This window comes from Bos grunniens, chromosome 18 (genome assembly GCF_055505025.1).
Source record: "Bos grunniens cultivar Pamir isolate PY7600 chromosome 18, Bosgru_T2T1.0, whole genome shotgun sequence".
NCBI lineage: Eukaryota > Metazoa > Chordata > Mammalia > Artiodactyla > Bovidae > Bos > Bos grunniens.
This window is the reverse complement of record NC_141182.1, coordinates 39,648,683-39,674,996: the sequence shown is the minus strand read 5'-3', so window position 1 is coordinate 39,674,996 and position 26,314 is coordinate 39,648,683. Positions and strand designations below refer to the sequence as shown.

The 26,314-nt window shown below is 41.1% G+C and overlaps 2 protein-coding genes across 22 annotated transcripts in view; both read right to left on the bottom strand.

Moving 5' to 3' along the window:
* ZNF19 (zinc finger protein 19) overlaps positions 1 to 23,015 on the bottom strand; it is a 111,410-nt gene extending 88,395 nt beyond the window's left edge. For 6 of the 16 annotated variants that reach the window (XM_086351644.1, XM_086351636.1, XM_086351643.1 and 3 more), the window contains exons 1-2: positions 21,661 to 23,015; positions 18,200 to 18,274 (exon numbers count right to left, since the gene is read on the bottom strand). Coding sequence is in view for 1 of the 16 variants with exons in the window: in XM_086351631.1 (XP_086207757.1) it covers positions 22,749 to 22,843 (95 nt within the window). In the remaining 15 variants the exon portion in view is untranslated. Of the gene's footprint in view, positions 1 to 18,199; positions 18,275 to 21,660 lie in introns of those variants that run through there. The other 10 variants (XM_086351647.1, XM_086351640.1, XM_086351646.1 and 7 more) reach the window with 5 other exon arrangements.
* Positions 23,016 to 24,586: 1,571 nt separating this feature from the next.
* The window catches only part of TAT (tyrosine aminotransferase), a 54,091-nt gene continuing 52,363 nt past the window's right edge, over positions 24,587 to 26,314 (bottom strand). For all 6 annotated transcript variants that reach the window (XM_086351630.1, XM_086351628.1, XM_086351629.1 and 3 more), the window contains exon 12: positions 24,587 to 25,647. In XM_086351630.1, coding sequence (XP_086207756.1) covers positions 25,507 to 25,647 — 141 coding nt within the window. In that variant the 3' untranslated portion in view covers positions 24,587 to 25,506. The remainder of the gene's footprint in view (positions 25,648 to 26,314) is intronic.

Here is a 26,314-nt window from a genome sequence, read left to right as displayed (position 1 = left end):
CCAAATCAGTCTTTTATGGTAGGGAATATGAGGAAAAGAAAGAAAGGCAGAGAAAGACAAAGGAACAGGCAGAAGCCTTTGCAATGGCTATGAAAACCGTTCTTAAACAGCCTGAGAAAAATCCCCAGAGGGACCCAGGTGGAAAGGGATGGGCTTGCTATTACTGTGGAAAGGAGAGGCGCCTCAAGCGGGATTGCCCTCAGGCATCTAAGCTGCCCCCGGCTTCATGTACGGTCTGCAAAGGACCACACTGGAAGAGAGACTGCCCCCAGAGGTGTAGGTCTCAGGGGTCAGACCCTCAAGACAATCAGGACTGAAGGTGCTCGGGGGTCCCCACACAAGCTCCCATCCTAATTACACCTGAGGAACCCCGAGTATTAATAACTGTGGGAGGCCAATCTGTTGATATCCTTTTAGACACTGGGGCAACTTACTCCGTGCTTACTGAAGCCCTTGGCCCACTTTCTTCCTGATCCGCTTCTGTAATGGGACTGTCTGGACAAGTCAAAAGGTACTTTTTCTGTAAGTTCTGACTGGGATTCTGTGCTATTTTCACAGGAGTTTCTGATCATGCCAGAGTCTCCCTCACCCCTTTTGGTAAGGGATATACTGAGCAAGGTCCATGCCTCTGTTTTCATGAATATGGAGTCCTCCCTTTCTCTCCCTTTAGTTAAAATGTAAATCCTAGAGTATGGGCTGATGGAAAATCTGTGGGTTGAGCAGAAAATGCTATTCCTGTAGTTGTCAAGATCAAAGACCCACACTTATTTACCACATAAGAAGCAGTATCCACTGAAACCTGAGGTTAAGGAAGGGTTAAAACCCATCATCGAAAATTTAAAGGAGCAGGGACTATTAGTTCCCTGTAACAGTCCATCCAACACTCCTATTTTGGGTATAAAGAAATCAAATGGTAAATGGAGACTAGTTCAAGATTTATGAACAATAAATGAGGCTGTAGTTCCTTTACACACCCATGGCGCCTAATCCTTATACTCTATTGTCTGAAATTCCTGAACAAGCCAAATATTTCTCAGTAATTGATTTGAAAGATGCCTTCTATTCAGTGCCTTTGGTGGAGGAAAGTCAATTTCTATTTGCCTTTGAAGACCCTACACAGCCAGCTTCTCAGTTAACCTGGACAGTTTTGCCCCAGGGATTTCATGGCAGTCCTTACTTATTTGGACAAAGTTTGTTACGGGATCTTCAAAACTTTAATACCTCTGATGCAGTGGTGTTACAATATGTTATGTAGATGATATTTTGCTCTGTGCTGAGACAGAGGAAGCTTGTTCACAAGCCTCAGAAGATTTCTTAAACTTTCTGGCAGGCTGCGGTTACAAGGCATCAAGAGAAAAGGCTCAGCTTTGTCAGCAACCTGTTAGATATCTGGGCCTAATCATATCAGAAGGGGGCAGAAAGACTACCCCCATGCTAGTCTTCAGCTGGATGTTATATAGTCACTACAATAACAACAATTCGCTCATTCGTGTCCGACTCTTTGCGACCCCATGGACTGTAGCCTACCAGGCTCCTCCGTCCACGGGATTCTCCAGGCAAAAATACTGGAGTGGGTTGCCATTTCCTTCTCCAGGGAATCTTCCTGACCCAGGGATCGAACCCAGGTCCCCCACATTGCAGGCAGATGCTTTAACCTCTGAGCCAGAAAGGAATGTCTTAAAACTCAGAATTGCACCAGGCCCCCCATCCAGAAGATGCATTTTGGGATAATCTTGGCACCAGATGATTCATCCTGGGCCATAAAATGATTGACTTCAATCTTACAGAAGGGCAGATTACCATACAAATAGTTTGGTTTACATAGATTAGGGGAACAATATCTGAGTATAACATACTGGTTTGTCAAGTAGGTTCTGAGCCATTAGGTGGAACTGACTTGAAGACAAAGTCTGGGGTAAATGCATAGTACATTAACATAGCTTCAGACAAACATTTCCATAAGAAAAATGCATTGGTTAACTCAAGATTTGAGAATAGTTAATTAACTTCAGGTGAAACCAGGTGTCATTATGGCAACACAGCATTTTAAGAGAAACCTCCTTTTAAATTTGAATAGAAGGAAAAAAAATATCGCTAGTTTGTTTTCTCCTGCCACTTAAGAGAGATAAAAATGTTTGACACTTGCAGCCTATTTCCTCCGTTTGGAGACCCCTGGCCTTCCTGCCTGTTACCCTCTCATTCAGATGGCATCACCGACTCAATGGACATGAGTTGGGGTAAACTCTGGGAGTTGGTGATGGATAGGGAGGCCTGGCATGCTGCGGTCCCTGGGGTCACAAAGAGTCGGACATGGCTGAGCGACTGAATTGAACTGATGTTGACAATATCCTATCCAACAGAGAATACCAATAAGGGACATAGGAAATGTTAGAAAAAAAAAGAACAAATAAATATGAAGACACAAAAAAACCAAAACTTATAGGCTGGAGATAGAACAGTGCCTAGGGAAAATTTTTAGCTATAAATGCCAATACACACAAAAAAACTCAAATCTATAAACTAAATCTCCACCTTAAGTAACAGGGAGGGGGTGTGGAGGGAAAGCACACAAAACTCAGAGAAAGCAGAAAGAAGAAAACAATAAAAATGAGAGTGGAAATTGTGGACATGGAGAACAGGGAACGAGGGAAGAAAATAAAATCAAATTTCATTCTTTGAAAAGATCAACAAAAGTGACAAAGTTTTAGCTAGACTGATTGAGAAGAGAGAAGACTAAAATCACTAAAATCAGAAATGAAAGAAGGAACATTACTACTGAGCTTATAAGAAAAAAGAATTATAAGAAAATATCATGAACAACCATATGCCAACAAATTACGTAACAAACAAACTATCAGAATCAACTGAAGAAGAAACAGAAAGTCTCAAAAGGCCTAAGACAAGAGACTGGATTAGTAATTAAAAATTTCCACCAAAGAAAATCCCAAACCCAAATGGCTCAACTGGTGAATTTCACAAAACATTTAAAGAATTAATATGAATGCTCTCAAACTCTTTCAAAATACAGGAAAGGAGGAAACACGTCTCAATTTTTTTCTATGAGGCCAGTATTATTCTAATACAAAAACCAGAAAGACATGTTTACCAAAAAACCCTACATACCAATATCTCTTATGAATATAGATGCAAAAGCCTCAACAGATACTAGTCAACTGAATGCAGTAACATATAAAAAGAATTATACACTAAAACCAAGTTGGAATTATCCTAGGAATGCAAGGTTCACTTTACATTGGGAAATCAATTAATGTAATGCACCATATTAATAGAATAAAGAACAATAATCATTTGGTCACCTCAATAGGTACAAGGGGGGAAAAAGCACTTGACAAAAATCTGAAAACCTTTCATGATTAAAAATACTTAGTAACCTAAAAATAGAAGGAAACTTGCTTAACCTGAAACGAGCATCTATGAAAAACCCACAGCTAAGCATAATGGTGAAGGAATGAATACTTTCCCCCCCAAGACCAGGAACAAGATAAGGATGTCCATTCTTACCCTTTTATTCAATAATATATTGAAAGTTCTATCCAGGTCAATTGAGCAAGAAAGAAATGGTATAGAGATTGAAAATGAGTAAGTGTTAGTTACTCAGTTGTGTCGGACTCTTTGCGACCCCATTAACTGTATCCTGCCAGGCTCCTCTGTCCATGGGATTTCCCAGGCAAGAATACTGGAGCGGGTAGCCATTCCCTTCTCCAGGGGATCTTCCCAACCCAGGGATCAAACCCGTGTCTCCTGCATTGCAGGCAGATTTTTTACCATCTGAGCCAGCAGGAAGCCAAAAAGATTGAAAAGGAAGAAGCGCAATGATCTCTATTTGAAAATAACATGGTATTATGTAGAGAAAACCCTAAGGAATTCACTTAAAAAATATTAGAACCAGTAATGGAGTTTAGCAAGGTTGTAGGATACAAATGAATAAGCAAATAACACATCTACTCCTACACATTAGCAAACAATACGAAAGCGAAATTCAAAAAACAATTTAATTTACAATAGCATCAGAAATAAAGTACTTAGTAATAAATTTAACAAAGGTGTAAAATCTATTAATTGAAAAGCATAAAAATATTAAAAGAATTAAAAATCTAAATAAATGGGAAAATATCTATGCTTATTGATCAGAAGACTTAATATTGTTAAAAGGCTAATACTCCCCAGGCTGATTTACAGATTCAAAGTAACTCCTATCAAAATCCCAGGTGGCTTTTTTTTTTTTGCATAAATTGACAAGCTGATGCTAAAATAGTACAGGAAAAAACAATAGTTCTGATTTCAAAATTTACTGGAGCTATAGAAATTAAGACAATGTTGTGGTATGAAGACAGACAACTAGATCAATGGGATAGAAAGCCCCTAAAAAACCTACACATAAACGGTGAAATGATCTTTGAAACGGTGCAAAGACCATTCAATAAGGAAAGAGTAATTTTTTCAATAAATTGTGCTAGGGTAATCTGACATCAGTATATAAAAGAATGAAGTTGGACCTCTACCTCACACCACATACAGAACAAAAATGAACTCAAACAGATCATAGGCCTTTATGTAAGAGCTGAGAGTGTAAAACCTTAAAAGAAAGCATAGAAGCAAGTCTTCATGACTTTTGGTCAGGCAATGGTTTCTTAGATATGACATTAAAAGCACATGCAACTAGAGAAAGAAAGAGATGTCAAGCTTAATTAAAATTAAACACTTGTGTTTCAAAGGACACCATCCCAACAAAAAACTGAAAAGACAGAGTAAAAGGAGGTGCCAGCCCTCACTGATGGAGATTTGTCACCGGACTTGTCATGGGGTGCCAATTCCTTCTCCCCACAAGACAGAGAGGCCCATGGCTCGTCTGGGCATATCCGAGCGTATTTCAGAGAGTGTTACTATGTTATAGCTCTGTTCAGAAGTGGTCTCGACGCTGAAATTCTGAAAGAGGAGTGCGAGACCTCACACCTACATGTGTGTCAGCGAGAGACTCTCCTCACAAGGCAGAGTTCTCTGGTTGTCTCGTTCACTGCTGTGTGCCCAGCACCAGGCACCCAGTCAAGGCTGGCAGAGTTTTTACTTTTGGCTAAATCACTGAACTCAAAAGACAGATCCTGGCTCTGCCTAATGCTATCTGGGTGGCCAGGGGCTGGTCATTTCACCTCTGTGAACCTCACCATCTCACTGACCTTCAGGAGTTTTGAGGATGAAGCCAGAGATCAAGCCCTGCTGAGCCTTTGGAGTGGGAGAACTGACTCCAAGACCCTAGACTACCAGAGAACTAAACCTCAGTTCAGTTCAGTTCAGTCGCTCAGTCGTGTCCGACTCTTCGAGACCCCATGAATCGCAGCACGCCAGGCCTCCCTGTCCATCACCAACTCCCGGAGTTCACTCAGACTCACGTCCATCAAGTCAGCGATGCCATCCAGCCATCTCATCCTCTGTCGTCCCCTTCTCCTCCTGCCCCCAATCCCTCCCAGCATCAGAGTCTTTTCCAATGAGTCAACTCTTCACATGAGGTGGCCAAAGTACTGGAGTTTCAGCTTTAGCATCATTCCTTCCAAAGAAATCTCAGGGCTGATCTCCTTCAGAATGGACTGGTTGGATCTCCTTGCAGTCCAAGGGACTCTCAGGAGTCTTCTCCAACACCACAGTTCTAAAGCATCAATTCTTCGGCGCTCAGCCTTCTTCACAGTCCAACTCTCACATCCATACATGACCACAGGAAAAACCACAGCCTTGACTAGATGAACCTTTGTTGGCAAAGTAATGTCTCTGCTTTTGAATATGCTATCTAGGTTGGTCATAACTTTCCTTCCAAGGAGTAAGCGTCTTTTAATTTCATGGCTGCAGTCACCATCTGTAGTGATTTTGGAGCCCAAAAAAATAAAGTCTGGCACTGTTTCCACTGTTTCCCCATCTATTTCCCATGAAGTGATGGGACCGGATGCCATGATCTTCGTTTTCTGAATGTTGAGCTTTAAGCCAACTTTTTCACTTTCCACTTCCACTTTCATCAAGAGGCTTTTTAGTTCCTCTTCACTTTCTGCCATAAGGGTGGTATCATCTGCATATCTGAGGTTATTGATATTTCTCCCGGCAATCTTGATTCCAGCTTGTGCTTCTTCCAGTCCAGCGTTTCTCATGATGTACTCTGCATATAAGCTAAATAAGCAGGGTGACAATATACAGCCTTGACGAACTCCTTCTCCTATTTGGAACCAGTCTGTTGTTCCATGTCCACTTCTAACTGTTGCTTCCTGACCTGCATATAAATTTCTCAAGAGGCAGATCAGGTGGTCTGGTATTCCCATCTCTTTCAGAATTTTCCACAGTTTATTGTGATCCACACAGTCAAAGGCTTTGGCATAGTCAATAAAGCAGAAATAGATGTTTTTCTGGAACTCTCTTGCTTCTTCCATGATCCAGCGGATGTTGGCAATTTGGTCTCTGGTTCCTCTGCCTTTTCTAAAACCAGCTTGAACATCAGGAAGTTCACGGTTCACATATTGCTGAACCCTGGCTTGGAGAATTTTGAGCATTACTTTACTACCATGTGAGATGAGTGCAATTGTGCGGTAGTTTGAGCATTCTTTGGCATTGCCTTTCTTTGGGACTGGAATGAAAACGGACCTTTTCCAGTCCTGTGGCCACTGCTGAGTTTTCCAAATTTGCTGGCATATTGAGTGCAGCACTTTCACAGCATCATCTTTCAGGATTTGAAATAGCTCAACTGGAATTCCATCACCTCCACTAGCTTTGTTCGTAGTGATGCTTTCTAAGGCCCACTTGACTAGGGGGTATCAAATAGTCGGAATTCACACAAAGAAAACCAGTTGAATACAAGACCTGGCATCACCCAACCATCAGTAGCACCCCATGCCTCATCTAGACAACAAACAAAACAAAAACACAAACACAATCATCAGCAGACAGGATTATCACCTCACTCAGCCTTGCCCATCAGAGGAAAAACAAACAAACAAAAACTCAGCACAAATCTCACCCTATAAGAAGCTTACACAAACCACTGGGCCAACCTTACAGGGCAGAAACCAAAAGGAAGAAAGAATTCAACCTTTAAGCCTGGGAAAAGGAGACCTCAAACACAGTAAGTTAAAAAAAAATAATGAAAAGACAGAGAAATATTACACAAACGAAGGAACAAACTAGAAACACAGAAGTCCAAATAAATGAAGAGGAAATAAGCAAACTACCTGAAAAAGAATTCAGAATAATAATAGTAAAGATGATCAAAAACCTTGAAAGCAAAATGGAGAAAATGCAAGAATCAATTAACAAAGACCTAGAAGAATTAAAGAATAAACATGTAAACAATACAATTACTGAAATTAAAAATACTCTAGAAGGAATCAACAGCAGAATATCTAAAGTAGAAGAACAAATCAGTGAGCTGGAAGATAAAATGGTGGAAATAACTCCTGAAGATCAGAATAAAGTAAAAAGAATGAAAACAACTGAGGATAGTCTCAGAGACCTCTGGGACAATATTAAACACACCAACACTCGAATAATAGGGGTCCCAGAAGAAGAAGAGAAAAACAAAGAGTATGAGAAAATTTTGAAGAGATTATAGTTGAAAATTTTCCCAACATGGAAAAGGAAATAGTCAATCAAGTCCAAGAGGTACAAAGAGTTCCATACAGGATAAACCCAAGGAGAAACATGCCAAGACACATACTAATCAAACTAACAAAGACTAAACACAAAGAAAGAATATCAAAAGCAGCAAGGGAGAAGCAACAAGTAACATACAAGGGAAACCCCATAAGCTTAATAGCTGATCTTTCAGCAGAAACTGCAGGCCAGAAGGGGATGGCAGGATATATTTAAAGTACTGAAAGGGAAAAAATCTACAACCAAGATTACTGTATCCAGCAAGGATTTCATTCAGAACTGACAGAAAAATCAAAAGCTTTTCAGACAAGCAAAAGTTAAGAAAATTCAATACCACCAAATCAGCTTTACAAAAAATGTTAAAGGGACTTATATAGTCAAGAAATACAAGAAAAGAAAAAAGATCTACAAAATCAATCCCAAACAATTAAGAAAATGGCAACAGGAACATATATATCAATAATTACTTTAAATGTAAATGGATTATATGCTCCAACCAAAAGACACAGACTGGCTGAATGGATACAAAAACAAGACCCATATATATGCTGTCTACAAGAAACCTACATTAGACCTCAAGACACATATAGATTGAAAGTGAGAGGATGGAAAAATATATTCCATGAAAATGGGAAGCAAAAGAAAGCTGGAGTAGCAATCCTCATATCAGACAAAATAGACTTTAAAATAAAGACAATTACAAGAGATAAGGAAGGACACTACATAATGATCAAGGGATCAGTCCAAGAGGAAGACATAACAATTGTAAATATCTATGCACCCAACATAGGAGCACCTCAATACATAAGGCAAACACTAACAGATATAAAAGGAGAAATTGACAGTAACACAGTAATAGTAGGAGACCTTAACACCCCACTTACACCAATGGACAGATCATCAAAACATAAAATTAATAAAGAAACACAAGTCTTAAATGATACATTAGATGAGATGGATGTCATTGATATCTTCAGGACATTACATGTAAATGCAGAAGAATACACCTTCTCAAGTGCACATGGAACATTCTCCATGATAGACAACATCTTGGGCCACAAATCAAACCTCAGTAAATTTAAGAAAACTGAAATCCTATCAAGCATCTTCTCCAACCACAACACTATGAGACTAGTTATCAATTACAAGAAAAAAACTGTAAGAAACACAAACATATGGAGATTAAACAACACATTTCTAAATAATCAACAGGTTACTGAAGAACTCAAAAGGGAAATCAAAAAATTTCTAGAAACAAATGACATTGAAAACACAACTCAAAACCTATGGGATGCAGCAAAAGCAGTCCTAAGAGGGAAGTTTACAGCAATAACCTACCTCAAGAAACAAGAAAAACATCAAATAGACAGCCTAACTACACTTAAAACAAATGAAATAAGAAGAACAAAAACCCCAAAAATTAGTAGAAGGAAAGAAATCATAAAGATTCAAGCAGAAATAAATGAAAAAGAAAAGAAAGAAACAATAGTAAAGATTAATAAAACTAAAAGCTGGTTCTTTGAGAAGATAAATAAAATTGACAAACCTTTAGCCAGACTCATCAAGAAAAAAAGAAGAGTCAAATCAACAAAATTAGAAATGAAAAAGGAGAGGTTACAACAGTGCAGAAATACAAAGGATTTTAAGAGACTATTATGAACAAAATCACTGCAGATAGTGACTGCAGCCATGAAATTAAAAGACGCTTACTCCTTGGAAGGAAAGTTATGACCAACCTAGATAGCATATTCAAAAGCAGAGACATTACTTTGCCAACAAAGGTTCGTTTAGTCAAGGCTATGGTTTTTCCGTGGTCATGTATGGATGTGAGAGTTGGACTGTGAAGAAGGCTGAGCACCGAAGAATTGATGCTTTTGAACTGTGGTGTTGGAGAAGACTCCTGAGAGTCCCTTGGACTGCAAGGAGATCCAACCAGTCCATTCTGAAGGAGATCAGCCCTGGGATTTCTTTGGAAGGAATGATGCTAAAGCTGAAACTCCAGTACTTTGGCCACCTCATGTGAAGAGTTGACTCATTGGAAAAGACTCTGATGCTGGGAGGGATTGGGGGCAGGAGGAGAAGGGGACGACAGAGGATGAGATGGCTGGATGGCATCGCTGACTCGATGGACGTGAGTCTGAGTGAACTCCGGGAGTTGGTGATGGACAGGGAGGCCTGGCGTGCTGCGATTCATGGGGTTGCAAAGAGTCGGACACAACTGAGCAACTGATCTGATCTGATCTGATATGGCAATAAAATGGACAACCTGGAAGAAATGGACAGATTCTTAGAAAAGTTCAACCTTCCACGACTGATCAGGAAGAAATAGAAATTATGAACAACCCAATTACAAGCACTGAAATTGAAGCTGTGATCAAAAATCTCCCAAAAAACAAAAGCCCAGTGTAAAGAATATGCTATGCACAGGCCTGTACTATAAGTAACAGGGCCTCTTTGAAAAATAAGAATGTGTTTTTCATCACCCCCAGGCAAAGGGCTGGGAGCAGTAAAAAGTACATCGTGGACATCTTGAAAACAAGATATTGAAGTACTGATGTGACTGATGGAAAACCATTAGTGACTTTTCCCATAACCAGAGCCTTGAGGGAGTTGCTGAGAAAGGGCTGCTGCTGCTGCTGCTGCTTAGTCGCTTCAGTCGTGTCCGACTCTGTGCGACCCCAGAGACGGCAGCCCACCAGGCTCTTCTGTCCCTCGGATTCTCCAGGCAAGAACACTGGAGTGGGTTGCCATTTTCTTCTCCAATGCAGGAAAGTGAAAAGTTAAAGTGAAGACACTCAGTCGTATCCGACTCTTAGCAACCCCATGGACTGCAGCCTTCCAGGCTCCTCCGTCCATGGGATTTTCCAGGCAAGAGTACTGGAGTGGGGTGCCATTGCCTTCTCCAGATAAACCCTGCTGCTGCTGCTACTGCTAAGTTGCTTCAGTCGTGTCCGACTCTGTGCGACCCCAGAGACGGCAGCCCACCAGGCTCCTCCGTACCCGGGATTCTCCAGGCAAGAACACTGGAGTGGGTTGCCATTTCCTTCTCCAATGCAGGAAGGTGAAAAGTGAAAGTGAAGTCGCTCAGTCGTGTCCGACTCTTAGCGACCCCATGGAATGTAGCCCGCCAGGCTCCTCCATCTATGGGATTTTCCAGTCAAGAGTACTGGAGTGGGGTGCCATTGCCTTCTCTGTGAGAAAGGGCATCACTAGCCAAAGGGCTAAATAAAGTCATGAAAGGCCTGAAGGTTTGACATTGAGGACTGTACATTCTATATTTTTATCACTGATCTGAGATTTAAAAGGCATGCAAGCATTAGGATCTGGGCTTTTGCCTGAGAATGGCATCAGCTCCCTGATCCCCACTTTATTTCTGAGTCTTATTTTTCCTTATTGTTCTGTGGGACTCCTCCCTCAGGTCAGTTTGTTGTTGGCTTGGTCCTGACACCCAGGACCAGATGGCTTCACAGAAGAATTCTATCAAACATTTAGAGAAGAGCTAAAGCCTATCCTTCTAAAACTCTTTCAAAAATTGCAGAGGAAGGGACACTTTCAAACTCATTCCACGAGGCCATCACCCTGATACCAAAACCAGACAAAGGCAACACAAAAAAAGAAAGCTACAGGCCAATATCACTGATGAACATAGATGCAAAAATCCTCAAAGAACTTTAGCAAACAGAATTCAGCAACACGTCAAAAAGTTCATACACCATGATCAAGTTGGGTTTATTCCAAGAATGCAAGGATTCTTCAACATATGCAAATCAATCAATGTGATACACCATATTAACAAACTGAAACATAAAAACCATATGATTATCTCAATAGATGCAGAAAAAGCCTTTTACAAAATTCAGCACCCATTTATGATTAAAACTCTTCAAAAAATGGACATAGAAAGAACCTACCTCAACATAGTAAAGGCCATATATGATAAGCCCACAGCGAACATTCTCAATGGTGAAAAACTGAAAGCATTCCCCCTAAGATCAGGAACAAGACAAGGGTGTCCACTCTCACCACTATTATTCAGCATAGTTCTGGAAGTCCTAGCTACAGCAATTAGAGAAGAAAACGAAAAAGGAATTCAGATAGGAAAAGAAGTAGTAAAGCTCTCACTGTTTGCAGATGACGTGATACTGTACATAGAAAACCCTGAAGATAGTATCAGAAAATTACTAGAGCTAATCAGTGAATTTAGCAAAGTTGCAAGATACAAAATCAATACACAGAAATCACTTGCATTTCTATATCTAACAATGAAAAATCAGAAAGAGAAATTAAGGAATCAATCCCATTCACCATTGCAACAAACAGAATTAAATATCTAGGAATAAACTTACCTAAGGAGACAAACTTACCTAAGGAGACCTAACCTGACCTGCCTCTTGAGAAATCTGTATGCAGGTCAGGAAGCAATGGTTAGAACTGAACATGGAACAACAGACTGGTTCCAAATAGGAAAAGGAGTCCATCAAGGCTGTATATTGTCACCCTGCTTATTTAACTTCTATGCAGAGTACATCATGAGAAACGCTGGACTGGAAGAAACACAAGCTGGAATCAAGATTGCCGGGAGAAATATCAATAACCTCAGATATGCAGATGACACCACCCTTATGGCAGAAAGTGAAGAGGAACTCAAAAGCCTCTTGATGAAAGTGGAAGTGGAAAGTGAAAAAGTTGGCTTAAAGCTCAACATTCAGAAGACAAAGATCATGGCATATGGTCCCATCACTTCATGGGAAATAGATGGGGAAACAGTGGAAACAGTGTCAGACTTTATTTTTTTGGGCTCCAGAACCACTGCAGATGGTGACTGCAGCCATGAAATTAAAAGACGCTTACTCCTTGGAAGGAAAGTTATGACCAACCTAGATAGCATATTCAAAAGCAGAGACATTACTTTGCCAACAAAAGTCCGCCTAGTCAAGGCTATGGTTTTTCCTGTGGTCATGTATGGATGTGAGAGTTGGACTGTGAAGAAGGCTGAGCACCGAAGAATTGATGCTTTTGAACTGTGGTGTTGGAGAAGACTCCTGAGAGTCCCTTGGACTGCAAGGAGATCCAACCAGTCCATTCTGAAGGAGATCAGCCCTGGGATTTCTTTGGAAGGAATGATGCTAAAGCTGAGACTCCAGTACTTTGGCCACCTCATGTGAAGAGTTGACTCATTGGAAAAGACTCTGATGCTGGGAAGGATTGGGGGCAGGAGGAGAAGGGGACGACAGAGGATGAGATGGCTGGATGGCATCACTGACTCGGGACATGAGTCTCAGTGAACTCTGGGAGTTGGTGATGGACAGGGAGGCCTGGCGTGCTGCAATTCATGGGGTCGCAGAGAGTCAGACATGACTAAGCGACTGAACTGAACTGAAGAGACAAAAGAACTGTACACAAAAAATTATAAGACACTGATGAAAGAAGTCAAAGATGACATAAACAGATGGAGAGATATTCCATGTTCCTGGGTAGGAAGAATCAATATTGTGAAAATGACTATACTACCAAGTGCAATCTACAGATTCAATGTGATCCCTATCAAATTACCAATGGCATTTTTCACAGAACTAGAACAAAAATTTCACAGTTTATATGGAAACACAAAAGACCCCAAATAGCCAAAGCAGTCTTGAGAAATAAGAACGGAGCTGGAGGAATCAACCTTCCTGACCTCAGATTATACCACAAAGCTAGTCATCAAGACAGTATGGCACTGGCACCAGAACAGAAATACAGAGCAATGCAACAAGATAGAAAGCCCAGAAATAAAGCCATGCACCTATGGGTACCTTATTTTTGACAAAGGAGGCAAGAACATACAATGGGGCAAAGACAGCCTCTTCAATAAATGGTGCTGGGAAAACTGGACAGCTACATGTAAAAGAATGAAATTAGAACACTTCCTAACACCATACACAAAGATAAACTCAAAATGGATTGAAGACCTATATGTAAGACCAGAAACTATAAAACTCTTAGAGGAAAACACAGGCAGAACACTCAATGACATAAATCAAAGCAAGATCCTCTGACCCACCTCCTGGAGAAACCAAAATAAAAACAAAAGTAAACAAGTGGGACCTGATTAAACTTAAAAGCTCTTGCACAGCAAAGGAAGCTATAAGCAAGGTGAAAAGAGAACCCTTGGAATGGGAGAAAATAATAGCAATTGAAACAACTGACAAAAGATTAATTTCCAAAATATACAAGCAGCTCATACAACTCAATACCAGAAAAACAAATAACCCAATCAAAAAGTGGGAAAAAGACCTAAACAGACATTTCTCCAAAGAAGACCTACAGATGGCTAACAAACACATGAAAAGATGCTCAACATCACTCATCATTAGAGAAATGCAAATCAAAACCACAATGAGATATCACCTCACACCAGTCAGAATGGCCATCATCAAATAGTCTACAAACAATAAATGCTGGAGAGGGTGTGGAGAAAAGAGAACGCTCTTGCACTGTTGGTGGGAATGTAAATTATACAGCCACTATGGAACACGGTATGGAGATTACTTTAAAAACTAGGAATAAAACCACCATATGACCCAGCAATCTCACTCCTAGGCATATACCCTGAGGAAACCAAAATTGAAAAAGACACATGTATCCCATTGTTCATTGCAGCACTATTTACAATAGCTAGAACATGAAAGCAACCTAGATGTCCATTGACGGATGAATGGATAAAGAAGTTGTGGTACATATACACAATGGAATAGTACTCAGCCATAAAAAGGAATGCATTTGAGTCAGTTCTGATGAGGTGGATGAACCTAGAACCTATTATACAGGGTGAAGTGAGTCAGAAAGAGAAAGATAAATACTGTATTCTAATGCATAATATGGAATCTAGAAAAATGGTACTGAAGAACTTATTTACAGGGCAGCAATGGAGAAACAGACATAGAGAATAGACTTATGGACATGGGAAGAGGGGAAGAGAGGGTGAGTGTGGAAAGAGTAACATGGAAACTGATATTACCATATGTAAAATAGATAGCCAATGGGAATTTTCTGTATGGCTCAGGAAACTCAAAGAGGGGCTCTGTATCAATCTAGAGGGGTGGGATGGGGTGGGAGATGGGAGAGAAGTTCAAAAAGGAGGGGATATATGTATACCTATGGTTGATTCATGTTGAGGTTTGACAGAAAACAATAAAATTCTGTAAAGCAATTATCCTTCAATAAAAAAATAAATTAATAAAAAAACTGAAAAGACAACTCACAGAATGGAAGAAAATATGTGCAAATCATATATCTGATAAGGAACCTGTATCTGGAATATATGAAGAACTGTTATATTTCAACAATAAAAAGATAAATACTCTAGTTTAAATATGCATGTATAACTGAATCACTTTTCTGTACACCTGAAACTAACATAACACTGTAAATCAACTATATTTCAATTTTTTAAAAAGTTATACAGTGCTGTATGTCAATTACATCTCAATAATACTATTAAAAAAAAAAAAAAGAAAACAGTATAATAAACACAGGGATTTTCCCGGTGGTCCAGTGGCTAAGACTTAGTACTCTCAATACAGGGGGCCCAGGTTTGATTTCTGGTCAGGGAATTGGATCCCATATGCTACAACTAAGACCTGGCACAGCCAAATAAATAAATATTATTAAACACACACACACACAATGAGATATCCACTAAGACTGCTGAAATGAAAAGATGATAAATGTTTGACAGTTCCTCTAAACATTAAACACAGAGTCACCACATGAAATAGCAATTTCACTCCCAGTTACCCGCCCAAGAGAAATAAAACCACTATGAACACTTTTATATGAAATCTTGTATGTAAATATTCATAGCAACATAATTCATAATAGCCAAACAGTGGAAACAACCCAGATATTCCTCAACTGATGAATGAATAAACACAAGTAGTATATTTACACAATGTAATACTATTCTGCAAAAAAAAGGAATGAAGTACTGATACATGCTACAACATGGATGAACCTTGTAAATGTTATTAAGTGAAAAGTTATTTACAAAAGACTATATATTGTATTATTCCATTTATATGAAATGGCAAGAATAGGCATATTCATACACACAGAAAATAAACTGGACTTCCCTCATGGCTCAGCTGGTAAAGAATCTGCCTGCAATGCAGGAGACCTGGGTTCAGTCCCTGGTTTGGAACATCCCCTGGAGAAGGGAACAGCTACACACTTCAGTATTCCAGCCTGGAGAATTCTATGGATGCTATAGACCATGGGGTCACAAAGAGTCAGACATGACTGAGTGACTTTCGCTTCACTTCACTAGGTGGGCTTCCCTGGTGGCTCAGCTGGTGAAGAATCCACCTGCAATGCAGGAGAACCCGGTTCAATTCCTGGGTTGGGAAGATCCCCTGGAGAAGGGATAGGCTACCCACACCAGTATTCTTGGGCTTCCCTGGTAGCTCAGATGGTAAAGAATCCACTTGCAGTGTGGGAGATCTGGGTTCTATCCCTGGATTGGGAAGATCCCCTGGAGGAGCGCATGGCAAACCACTCCAGTATTCTTGCCTGGAGAATCCCCATGGACAGAGGAGCCTGGCAGGCTACAGTCCATGGGGTCACAAAGAGTCAGACATGACTGAGTGTTGAGCACAGGGCTTGCAGTGAGAGTGGGCACCACATGGCTCACTGGGTTCCTAGTTCCCTGACCAGTCCCTTGGCAATGAAAACAGAGAATCCTGACCACTGGACCACCAGGGAATTCCCTGAATTATGTCTTAATAAAGCCATTTAAAAAAACAAAACATAAATCTCTAGGTTTCTAACCCACATGGCCCTTCTTTCCTCACTCACTCACCTGTATCCATGTTCTCTTCTTTCTGTCAAATTTCCTATACTTTGTAAGTATGGTTCCTACTTAGAACATACTATCCCAAATTATCTCAAGCTGAAATTATTATTATTTACTCTCAATTCAAGTGAATCCTCCTCAGAGACATTTTCCCTGACCACCCCAATTAAAGCAGTCTCTCCCCCTGAAAATGGTCTCTTTTATATTCTGTTCAGGAACAAAAAATAAATTCAGCTATTCAGCTGATGCATGTCAGGTGGCACCTCAAAATTAGTTAAGTCCCTGAGCTGAAGCAGAATAGGAGTTTTTATACGGTGAGAGAAGAGAGGGGTATATGATTAAGAGAGGGGTATATGGTTATGGTATTGTCCCAAGTTGCAATTTTCTTCATCTGTAAATGCTGCAAAACATTGCAATTTAAAAGGGTGGGATATGTTGGGGTATTCATGCCTCTTTCTCATAAATGACAGTACTTTGGTTGCAGTTCAAAGGATTCTTTTGAGAGCTATCTTTGTAAGCCATGTTGAAGATCTAATGTCAGTTAAGGTTCAAGGGAAGGACTGACAGGAGAAAAAAGAGAAAAGAAAGAAGAAAGGAAAAAAAGGAGGTAAAGGGACTTCTCTGGCAGTCCAGTGGTTAAGACCCCAGGCGTCCAATGCAGGGGATTTGGCTTCAATGCCTTGTCAGGGAACTGAGATCCCACATGCTTTTCAGACAAAAATAAAATTAAAAAAAATTTTAAATTAAAACAAAAGGAGGTAAAGACTGAAACAAGGAAAAGCAGGATCTGTTTCAATTCTTTAGTACACATCTCAGAACCTGAAATTGTCTTAGTTATTTGTTTGCTACATGTTTATTTTCTGTCTCCCCTATCACTAGGACATTTCTGTCTTGTTTGTCCACATAGTAGATGCTTAATATGTGGTGGCTGATTGACCAAATTCCACACCAACATGATAATCAAAGATGAAATCATGAGTAAATATTTTGGAACCTTCCAGCCACTCCTCTCATTTCTCATGACTATAACAAACTCTGCCTAGTCTCCATCACCTGGGTGTTTAAAAGAATTAAAAATTTGGGGGCCACACCTCCACAGACTGGTTCATCTGTGCTTTACATCTGCCTGCCTACAGAAACAAATATTTTAAAAGGTAAGGAAAAGTCTGTGTGACAGTCTGGGTCGTGCTTCAGTAGAACTAGACACTAGTCATTGAACTAAACACTAGGACTATTAATTATACAGCAGAAACTGGATCAAACTTACTGCAGTTTTTTTCAGGGCTCTTAAGTCCTTAATTTAAGCATGCTTTTCTTCCCAGTAGTAGCGGGGAACACTGTGCTTAGTTACTTCTGCAATTGCTAGAGGATAGGAGCAAAGACTCAAAGAATTTAAGCTCTGGAAGGAACTTCTGGGCACTACTTAGCTTGTTTCCTTCTTATCAGATGTTTCTTTCTTATCTTTTGTACCCCAAATATCAAGATTTCACCTTCTAAGAACACTTCCCAACTCAATGAATTTTCTCAGACCAGCATCACTGGCAGTACCTAGACGTGTGTTTGGAAATGCAGGATTTCAGACTTCATTTCAGAGGCATAGAATGTGTCACATCACAAGACCCCCAGGTGACTAGCGCACAGTTTGAGAGGTATGTAGCAATTCTGGACATGCTGAACCAGTGCTACTATCTCCAACAGTGTGTACTGATCATTAGCACTTACCTACAAGCTGGACTACTGGAACAAGGAGAATTCAAAAGTGAAGTTTTCCCAAATGCCCCCTGTAGAATTCAGGCCCTGTGTATTAGGGAAAGAAAAGACAGGCTCAAAGGATAAAACTCAAAAGTAATTACAAAACTTACTGGCAAAATGGTGATCTTTTTTTTTAATGAATACACTGAGATTCATTAAACTACTCTACTTTAAAAGTTTTTTAGGAGAATATTTTTTTAATTATATTTATACTTGTGTATTTGCTTGTTTGGTTGCACCGTGTAGCAAGTGGGATCTTAGTTCCCCAACCAGGGATCGAACCTATGCCCCTGCATTGGGAATCTTAGCCATTAGACCACCAGGGAAGTCCCCTGAAAGTTTCATAATAAATTTTTTTTAAGTAATCTCAAGTTATTGATAACTACTAGTCCCACCAAGAGGCATTTGTGGTGGGAAAGTGTAGTGAAGAATGTGTATCTGCCCCAAATGAAGACTGACAGGGAATGGGGAAAGAGTAAGGTTTATGAACCAGGCCCCCTGGGTCTTTCATTTAATCCCCCATCACAGCTCTGTTAGGTAACACCACTTTAACTAAGTGATTGAATTTAGCATCAACAATCCTGGGACAAACTAATATTGTGTCCCCCCTGGTGAAGCGTATGGGGGAAGTAAACATCCTCGTTGACGTGGCCCTCTCCTCTAAGCAGTAATTCAGGCAGTTGGGCTCCTTCCATTCTCTTCTCTGCCATCTTCAACTGAAGGCTTCTAAAGCAGCACTAGGAAAAGGGTTTTCAAAGTGAGGCTGGAGACCATGCACCAATAGCACCAATTTACCCTTTTTTGGTGGGGAGTGGGGTATAGAAATGGAGAGGGTTCAGGGTTAGATTAATTTCTGGTAAAGACTGCCCACAGCAGATGCTACCCAAAGTTAAGGAAGTTGAGAAGTTCAAGTAGCTAGCAAGAATGTGGCTGAGTACTGCACCAAGGGGTAAATGCTGGGGGAAAAAGTAGAATAACAAAAAAAATAGAATAACAACAATGCAGGGGAGTTGATGGACTTGGGAGAAAAGTGTGAAGAGATCAGAAAGTTGAATAATGTCTAAGTATAAACTGTGATCAAGCTGGAGGGCAAGCAAAGTGTAGGGAGTTACTTATATATCTGGGTTTAGGATTCCTAAAATAGTCTAGTTCAAGATCACCATAAGGAACAAAGGTGTGGCTGTGGGAGTGGGTGGCCATAATAGGGGTAGGATTTACAGTGCCTCCAGTCTGAGATAGGCAGGAGGCCTTAATAGGTGTTGGTTGGATTATCCACAGAAATACTGAAACTTCCCACATGTCAAGGCCCTAAGTAAACAGAGTATACAGAAAGGGTATAAAGTAATATAGCCTATATTTTATTTTTTTCAATTTTTATTGGAGTATAATTGATTTACAATGTTGTGTTATAGCCTGTATGTTAAAGGATAGTTATTGTGTGACTCAGAGAACAGAGATCCTGGGAGGACAATCAATATGTTAGACTTCTCAGTTCAGTTCAGTCGCTCAGTCGTGTCCAACTCTTTGTGACCCCATGGACTGCAGTACGCCAGGCTTCCCTGTCCATCACCAACTCCCGGAGCTTACTCAAATGCACGTCCATTGAGTCAGTGATGCCATCTAACCATCTCATCCTCTGTTGTCCCCTTCTCCTCCTGCCTTCAATCATTCCCAGCATCAAGGTCCTTTCAAATGAGACTTCTAGACTGAGGAAAAAACCAATTTCAAACAGGCTGTAAGGATGGCACCGTCTTTCAGGAAACAGCCAAGTTACACTTAAGGAAAAAAGGTGAAGGAAATATTCTCAACAATTTGGGAATGGCACAGAATTTTATCTGCCATGGAAGAATTCCAGGGGAAAAGAATGGAAGGAGGAAGCATGAGGTGGGAGGGACCAAAAAGTATGGGAATTTCTGTAACAATATCACAAACCACCAGAGAAGGCAATGGCACCCCACTCCAGTACTCCTGCCTGGAAAAGCCCATGGACAGAGGAGCCTGGTAGGCTGCAGTCCATGGGGTCGCTGAGGGTCGGACACGACTGAGCAACTTCACTTTCACTTTTCACTTTCCTGCATTGGAGAAGGAAATGGCAACCCACTCCAGTGTTCGTGCCTGGAGAATCCCAGGGATGGGGGAGCCTGGTGGGCTGCCGTCTATGGGGTCGCACAGAGTCGGACACAACTGAAGTGACTTAGCAGCAGCAGTAGCATCACAAACCACATAAAGTAAAAATAAATATGTGGGCTTCAAAACACCTAGATATGTTAAATCAAATCTAAAAGACATACTTTCAGATTCAGAGCTAATTTTTTCAAGAGGGTAAAGGTACCTCTCAAGGATCACAACTGCTGCTGCTGCTAAGTCGCTTCAGTCGTGTCCGACTCTGTGCGACCCCATAGACGGCAGCCCACCAGGCTCCCCCATCCCTGGGATTCTCCAGGCAAGAACACTGGAGTGGGTTGCCATTTCCTTCTCCAATGCAGGAAAGTGAAAAGTGAAAGTGAAGTCGGTCAATCATGTCCGACTCTTAGCGACCCCATAGACTGCCGCCTACCAGGCTCCTCTGCCCATGGGATTGTTCAGGCAAGAGTACTGGAGTGGGGTGCCATTGCCTTCTCCAAAGGATCACAAAGAGAGAACTAAAAACTAGAAGGAAAAAAAAAAGAGTATGGTTGGGAATTCCCTGAAGGTCCAGTGGTTAATAATCTGCCTTCTAAAACAGGGGATGAGGGTTTGATCCCTGGTCCAGGAACTAAGCCTGCTCATGCCACAACTACTGAGCCAACTTTCCACAAATACTGAAGCTCTCTTGCTCTAGAGCCTGTGCTCTGCAGCAAGAGAAGCCTGCCTACCTCAACGAGAGAGAAGCCCCTGCATGCCACAACAAACACTCAATGCAGCCAAAATTAATATTTATTTTTTTTTAAAAAAGAGTATGGTTATGCTGGTGCTATCTCAGTAACCAGGCTTCCCAAGTGACTCAGTGGTAAAGAATCCACCTTCCAATGCAAGAGACACCAGTTTGACCCCTGGGTGGGGAAGATCCCCTGGAGGAGGAAATGGCAACCCACTCCAGTATTCTTGCCAGACAAATCCCATGGACAGAGGAGTCTGGTGGGCTACAGATCGTGGGATCCTAAAGTATCAGATACAACTGAGCAACTGAACCCAGCACACATCTCAGTAATCAAGAGGTTTGGGTTTTCAGATGCAGAAAGGAGGCCTTAGGCCCAAGGCAGGCAGGCAGTCGGAATTTAAACTTTGCATGAAATCAGGACCCTTCAAATGCTAAGCTTGAACAAAAGGATGAATTAAAAATTAATCTCCCTTGGTCTGCCTTTTGGAAGGAAAAAAAACCTCTCCCATGAGAATCTGTAACCATAGGCATTCCTTCACATGGATTTAGTGTTCAATTGCATTGTACCTACCTGAATGGTCTGGAATCCCAAGCTGAGAAATTCACATGAGAAGTGGTCCTACTCCAGGAGTTTTAATTACAGAAAAGATGAGCAGAAGGGGCAATGGGGGATATTCTAAAATAGAGTTAATGGTGGTATGATTGTCCTTCGTTCTATTTCTGTGCTTTACTTCACTGATTGATTTTTTTTCATGTGTTGAACCATTCTCATATTCCAGGAATAAATCCCACTTGGTCAAATCTGCTGTTGAATTCGGATTGCTGGTCCTGTGCTCATCTTCTCTATATTGTTCCAATTTTAGTACATGTGCTGCTAAAGCAAGAAGTCCCTGTGGTTTTATTTTTTAAATAGGGGATAATGTACTTTCACATTCCAATTTTCAAACGAGTAAATGTCTCAAGGAGCAAGAATTATTTTCTATGCCTGAAACACTGACAAAAATTAAGACCCACGTGCTCGTTTGCAGACTTTTCTTCCCAGAACTGGCATCCCTCCTTCCTACATAATACACCTCAACTGGAATATCAGAAAGCGACCGTTTCTACAGAAGGTGCTGTGCAATAATCTGACCCACAGAGAGAATCCAGATTTGAGATTTCTATGTCACCACCTGAAACCCATCTGCAAACTGTTTAAAGTAAGAGTATGAATAACATGTCCCTGGAATTCACTTCTCCAAATAACTCAATAATTCAACTTTTGGGGTACTTAAAATTCAGCCCCCCAAGCACAGTAATGCGTGGTGTGCGTGGAGTTCAGCGGAGAATTCATTTTTCTGGCTCAGCAGAAATCCAAACACGTATGTCAGGTACTCGGGACCGTGAAAAGCAAGATTCTTTGAAAAAAAAGTTCAGGGACCATACTTTTGAAAACTGACAACAGCTACTGGGAATTTCTTTTTCCGTTTCACAACTCAAGGAACTTGCTGGGACCTGCCCAGAGCTAGAAATAGGTTAACAGGTGTTCATAATACCTAGGGATGACTTGTCGATTTGCTGGAAGCCTCCCGCCTGACGGGACCCGAAAGGGAGGGGGCGGGGAGGAAGGGATTCTCTCAAGGCGTGCGGTCAGGAAATAGGCTAAAGAGGAAACAATACCGAAGACTGAGGAGAAGTAACCGCCTCACCAACAGAGATGAATTATGGCCGTCGTCTGCTTCCAGAGCACTGCGCCTAGCCCCAGCATCGGGCATGCGCCCTGAGCAGTGTGGCACGCCCCAGCCCCCTCCCCCCCGCCCCCGCCATCTGCGCCTGCGCAGGCGTGGGGTTTGGGGGTTTTTTAGTTTTTTTGTCCACCCCGCCGCCCCCTCCTATCCACAACAGCCACTTCACTCCCCAACCCCGGCCTTCGAAAGCCGCCACCCAGCCCATACCCGGGCGTTCGTGGTTGCTAGGGACTAGAGTGGGGTGCTTTGTGTATTGGGTCAGTGATAACTCGCCAGTTACCGGGTAAACGATGCTTTGGTTAGAATTCACAGCCGCGAGCCCTTGTTTCCGAACTGTTAATGCATACTTCGTTTTATCCTCGTTTTATACTCGGACGTCCTGCTGTCGCCATCCGCGAGGCGGCTAGAAATTGTCTCTTGAGAATTTTAATTTTGTTTGGAAGCAGCCCCGGCCAGTGGTTCCTTTTTTTTTTTCTAGGATCACCCATGACGTGATGGACACCTCAGAAATGTCATCCCTCCTTTGATTTCCATAGGAAGCTGAATTAGAAAGTTGTGCGTAGTCGCTTATTCATGTGCGACTCTCTGCGACCCCATGGACTCTAGCCCACCAGGCTCCTCTGTCCATGGGGATTCTCTAGGCAAGAATACTGGAGTTGGGTTGCCATGCCCTCCTCCAGGGGAATCGTCCCAACCCAGGGATCGAATCTAGGTCTCCCGCATTGCAGGCAGATTGTTTACCGTCTGAGCCGCCAGGGAAGACCAAGTAATAGTTAACTTTGAAGAAAAAGAAAAAGGAAAAATTCATGTAAACATTTACGTGTACATAGAATAATCTCGAAGAACTGGACAGCAACTGCTACTGTGATTACCTCAGGAGAGAAATGGGTGGCTGAAGGATAGGCATGAATGTTTTGGGTTTTTTTGTGGTTTTTTGCATCGTTTGAAATGTGTCCAATATGTGTGTGTGTGTTTTAATCTTTGAATGTTCATTTGACTCCCTTACCAAAATGTAGATATCAAAGAAATTTGGAAACTTAAGACGTCTGTCTAGATGCCCTAATGCTAGATAGAATTACACATTATGTGTGAAGATAAAACGTTTTGTGTAAACCACTAAGTTTTCCTGTTTATTTCTGGACAAACATCCTTGGGAATTGGGGCGGGAAGTACAGGAAAAGAGGAGCCAGGAATTTTCGAAAAGTTGGCAGGGTTGGCATACAGGAAACAAATTTTCATCATCTCAATCACTTGTATATTCCTTTTGGATTTGCTGAAGAAAATTGAAGGGTAAATTTTAGTTGATTTCACTAAAGCCCAACTAGATTGGAAGGGGAACATTTGATGTTTATTTTTGTAAAGGAAGTTAATTGAGTGTGGTTGGCAGAGTTGGGACTCGAAGTTCCTATTCTAGACAAGGACAACATCCCTTAGTAAGGATTCTCCAGGATGATTATGATACACTTCTTCCCCTAACCTTGTAAGATAACTTCAGGTTCCCTCCTCCAAGGGAATGGTGAGGGAAAAAAAGTAGGCAACTGTGCCTAAGAGGATTTGCAGATAAAAAGCTCGTATTGAAAAAAGATCCTGGACACACCTCATTCTCTTGGTTAGCTGAACCAGTTTAACTTGTTACCCAGTAAGTGGTTAGTGGATCTAGGCAACAAAGAAATAAATGAAACCTAGTGGGTAGTACATCAACCAGGTTGAGCAATAAGCAGCACCTGGGGATAGAAATTCCCCACAGAGGAGAAAAATGGCATCACGGAAGAGAATACTTAGTAAAATTTATTAAAATAAAAAAAGAAAAACAATAATTTATGCCCTTGGCAAAATAAAAGATCTTGTCAATATAAATGTTTCTTAGAAAACATATGAAAAGATAATATAATTTATATATCAATAAATCAGTATCAATGTTACAGCAAAAGTAATAATGATTGTATAACACTGACAAGTGAGGATAATTCTGGCCCTTACACAGCAGCATTTCTGGAAGGTCCTCCAATTCCTCCTCTTTTTTTAGTACAGATATGCCTTCATTTTAAGAAAGCCTGATAATACATACAGCTATATTTAGACACTCAATTAAATTTATTTGTGTCACAAAATAATTCTCTACCAAAAAATCAACAAGTTTCTGTAATGTATCCTTCAAATTGGCAAATTTTCTTAATGTGTTTAGAATTAACTAAATACATGTGTCCCCAACTTCTTTCCTTCTAGCACTATTACATACAGTGAGGTATACCTGAAGTGAGCCAGAAGAGTTGGGCTTCAAACCTGAATAGAGAGAGTGTGTTCTTACTTAGAATAAGAGGAAATGGTTGGGGGCACGTGTTCCCTCAATCTTTTGCTTCTCGAATCCTAAGCTCTTGATTTTCTTGTCCCTGCTGTTTCCTGGGCAACTTTGTTCACCTGGTACTCTCAAGATAAAAGGAGGAAGTCAAATGGGAGAGGGACGGATTAATGAATTAGTCACTCCAGCAGAGCACAGTGAGATGAAATCTGGGGTTTAGAGTGTCTGTGTGCGGCTATAGCTGGGGAAAGCCAGAGCAATTCTCTGCCCTTGATGTGGTGTTTGTGAGGCTCCTCTCCCAGCAGGAGCACCTGATTCCTGGAGGGGCAGCAGGGCTCAGTCCAGTTTCCCCAGCCAGACGGGACACGTATTCTGGAGAATGGACTCCATCCTATTTGTCACATTCCTCCTGGCTCCCTTCAGCACAATGGTAGTGCTGTTCACAGAACTCCTGGATCCGGCTACAGGCCTCCAGCATCATCACTTCAGGGACTGTGATTACCACTCGGAAGAAATTTGGATACTCAAAGCACTGCAAAAATAAAAGCCTATTATTCTCAGAGCAGTTGAATCAGTGACTAGACCACCCTAGTATGGCCAGGGCCCTAATCAGCAAGAGGCAGCAATACCATTTACCCAGGGCTATCAGTTCCCACCATTGGGATGCTGAACCAGTAACTGAGTTAATTTATCTTAAAAGGAATTTGTGGAACAAGCTTGATCTCCTCTCACTTAGAATGTCCAACTACAATTTTTATTCCTGAATCAGATGGGATAACGATGAGGAAGAAACAAATTTTAAGTAGAGGTCATGACACCCAACAGTAAGAATCTTTTCAAAAGAGAATACAGTAGTCCCTTAGTATCCATAGGGGGGTTTGTTCCGTAACCGCCGAGAGTACTAAAATCCGAGGATGCTCAAGTTCCGTATATAAAATGACATAGTACTTGCATAACCTACATACATCCTCCTGTGTACTTTAAATAATCTCTGGGTTACTTATAATACCTAATACAATGTAAATGCTATGTACATAGCTGTCAGGCTGCAGCAGATTCAAGTTTTGCTTTGGGGCACTTTCTGGAATTTTTTTTCTTCTAATATTTTTCCATCCCCAGTTGGTTGAATACTTGGATGCAGAACCTGCACATATAAAGGCCAACCGTACACTTTTTTGGGGGAGGAAAGGCTAAAGACC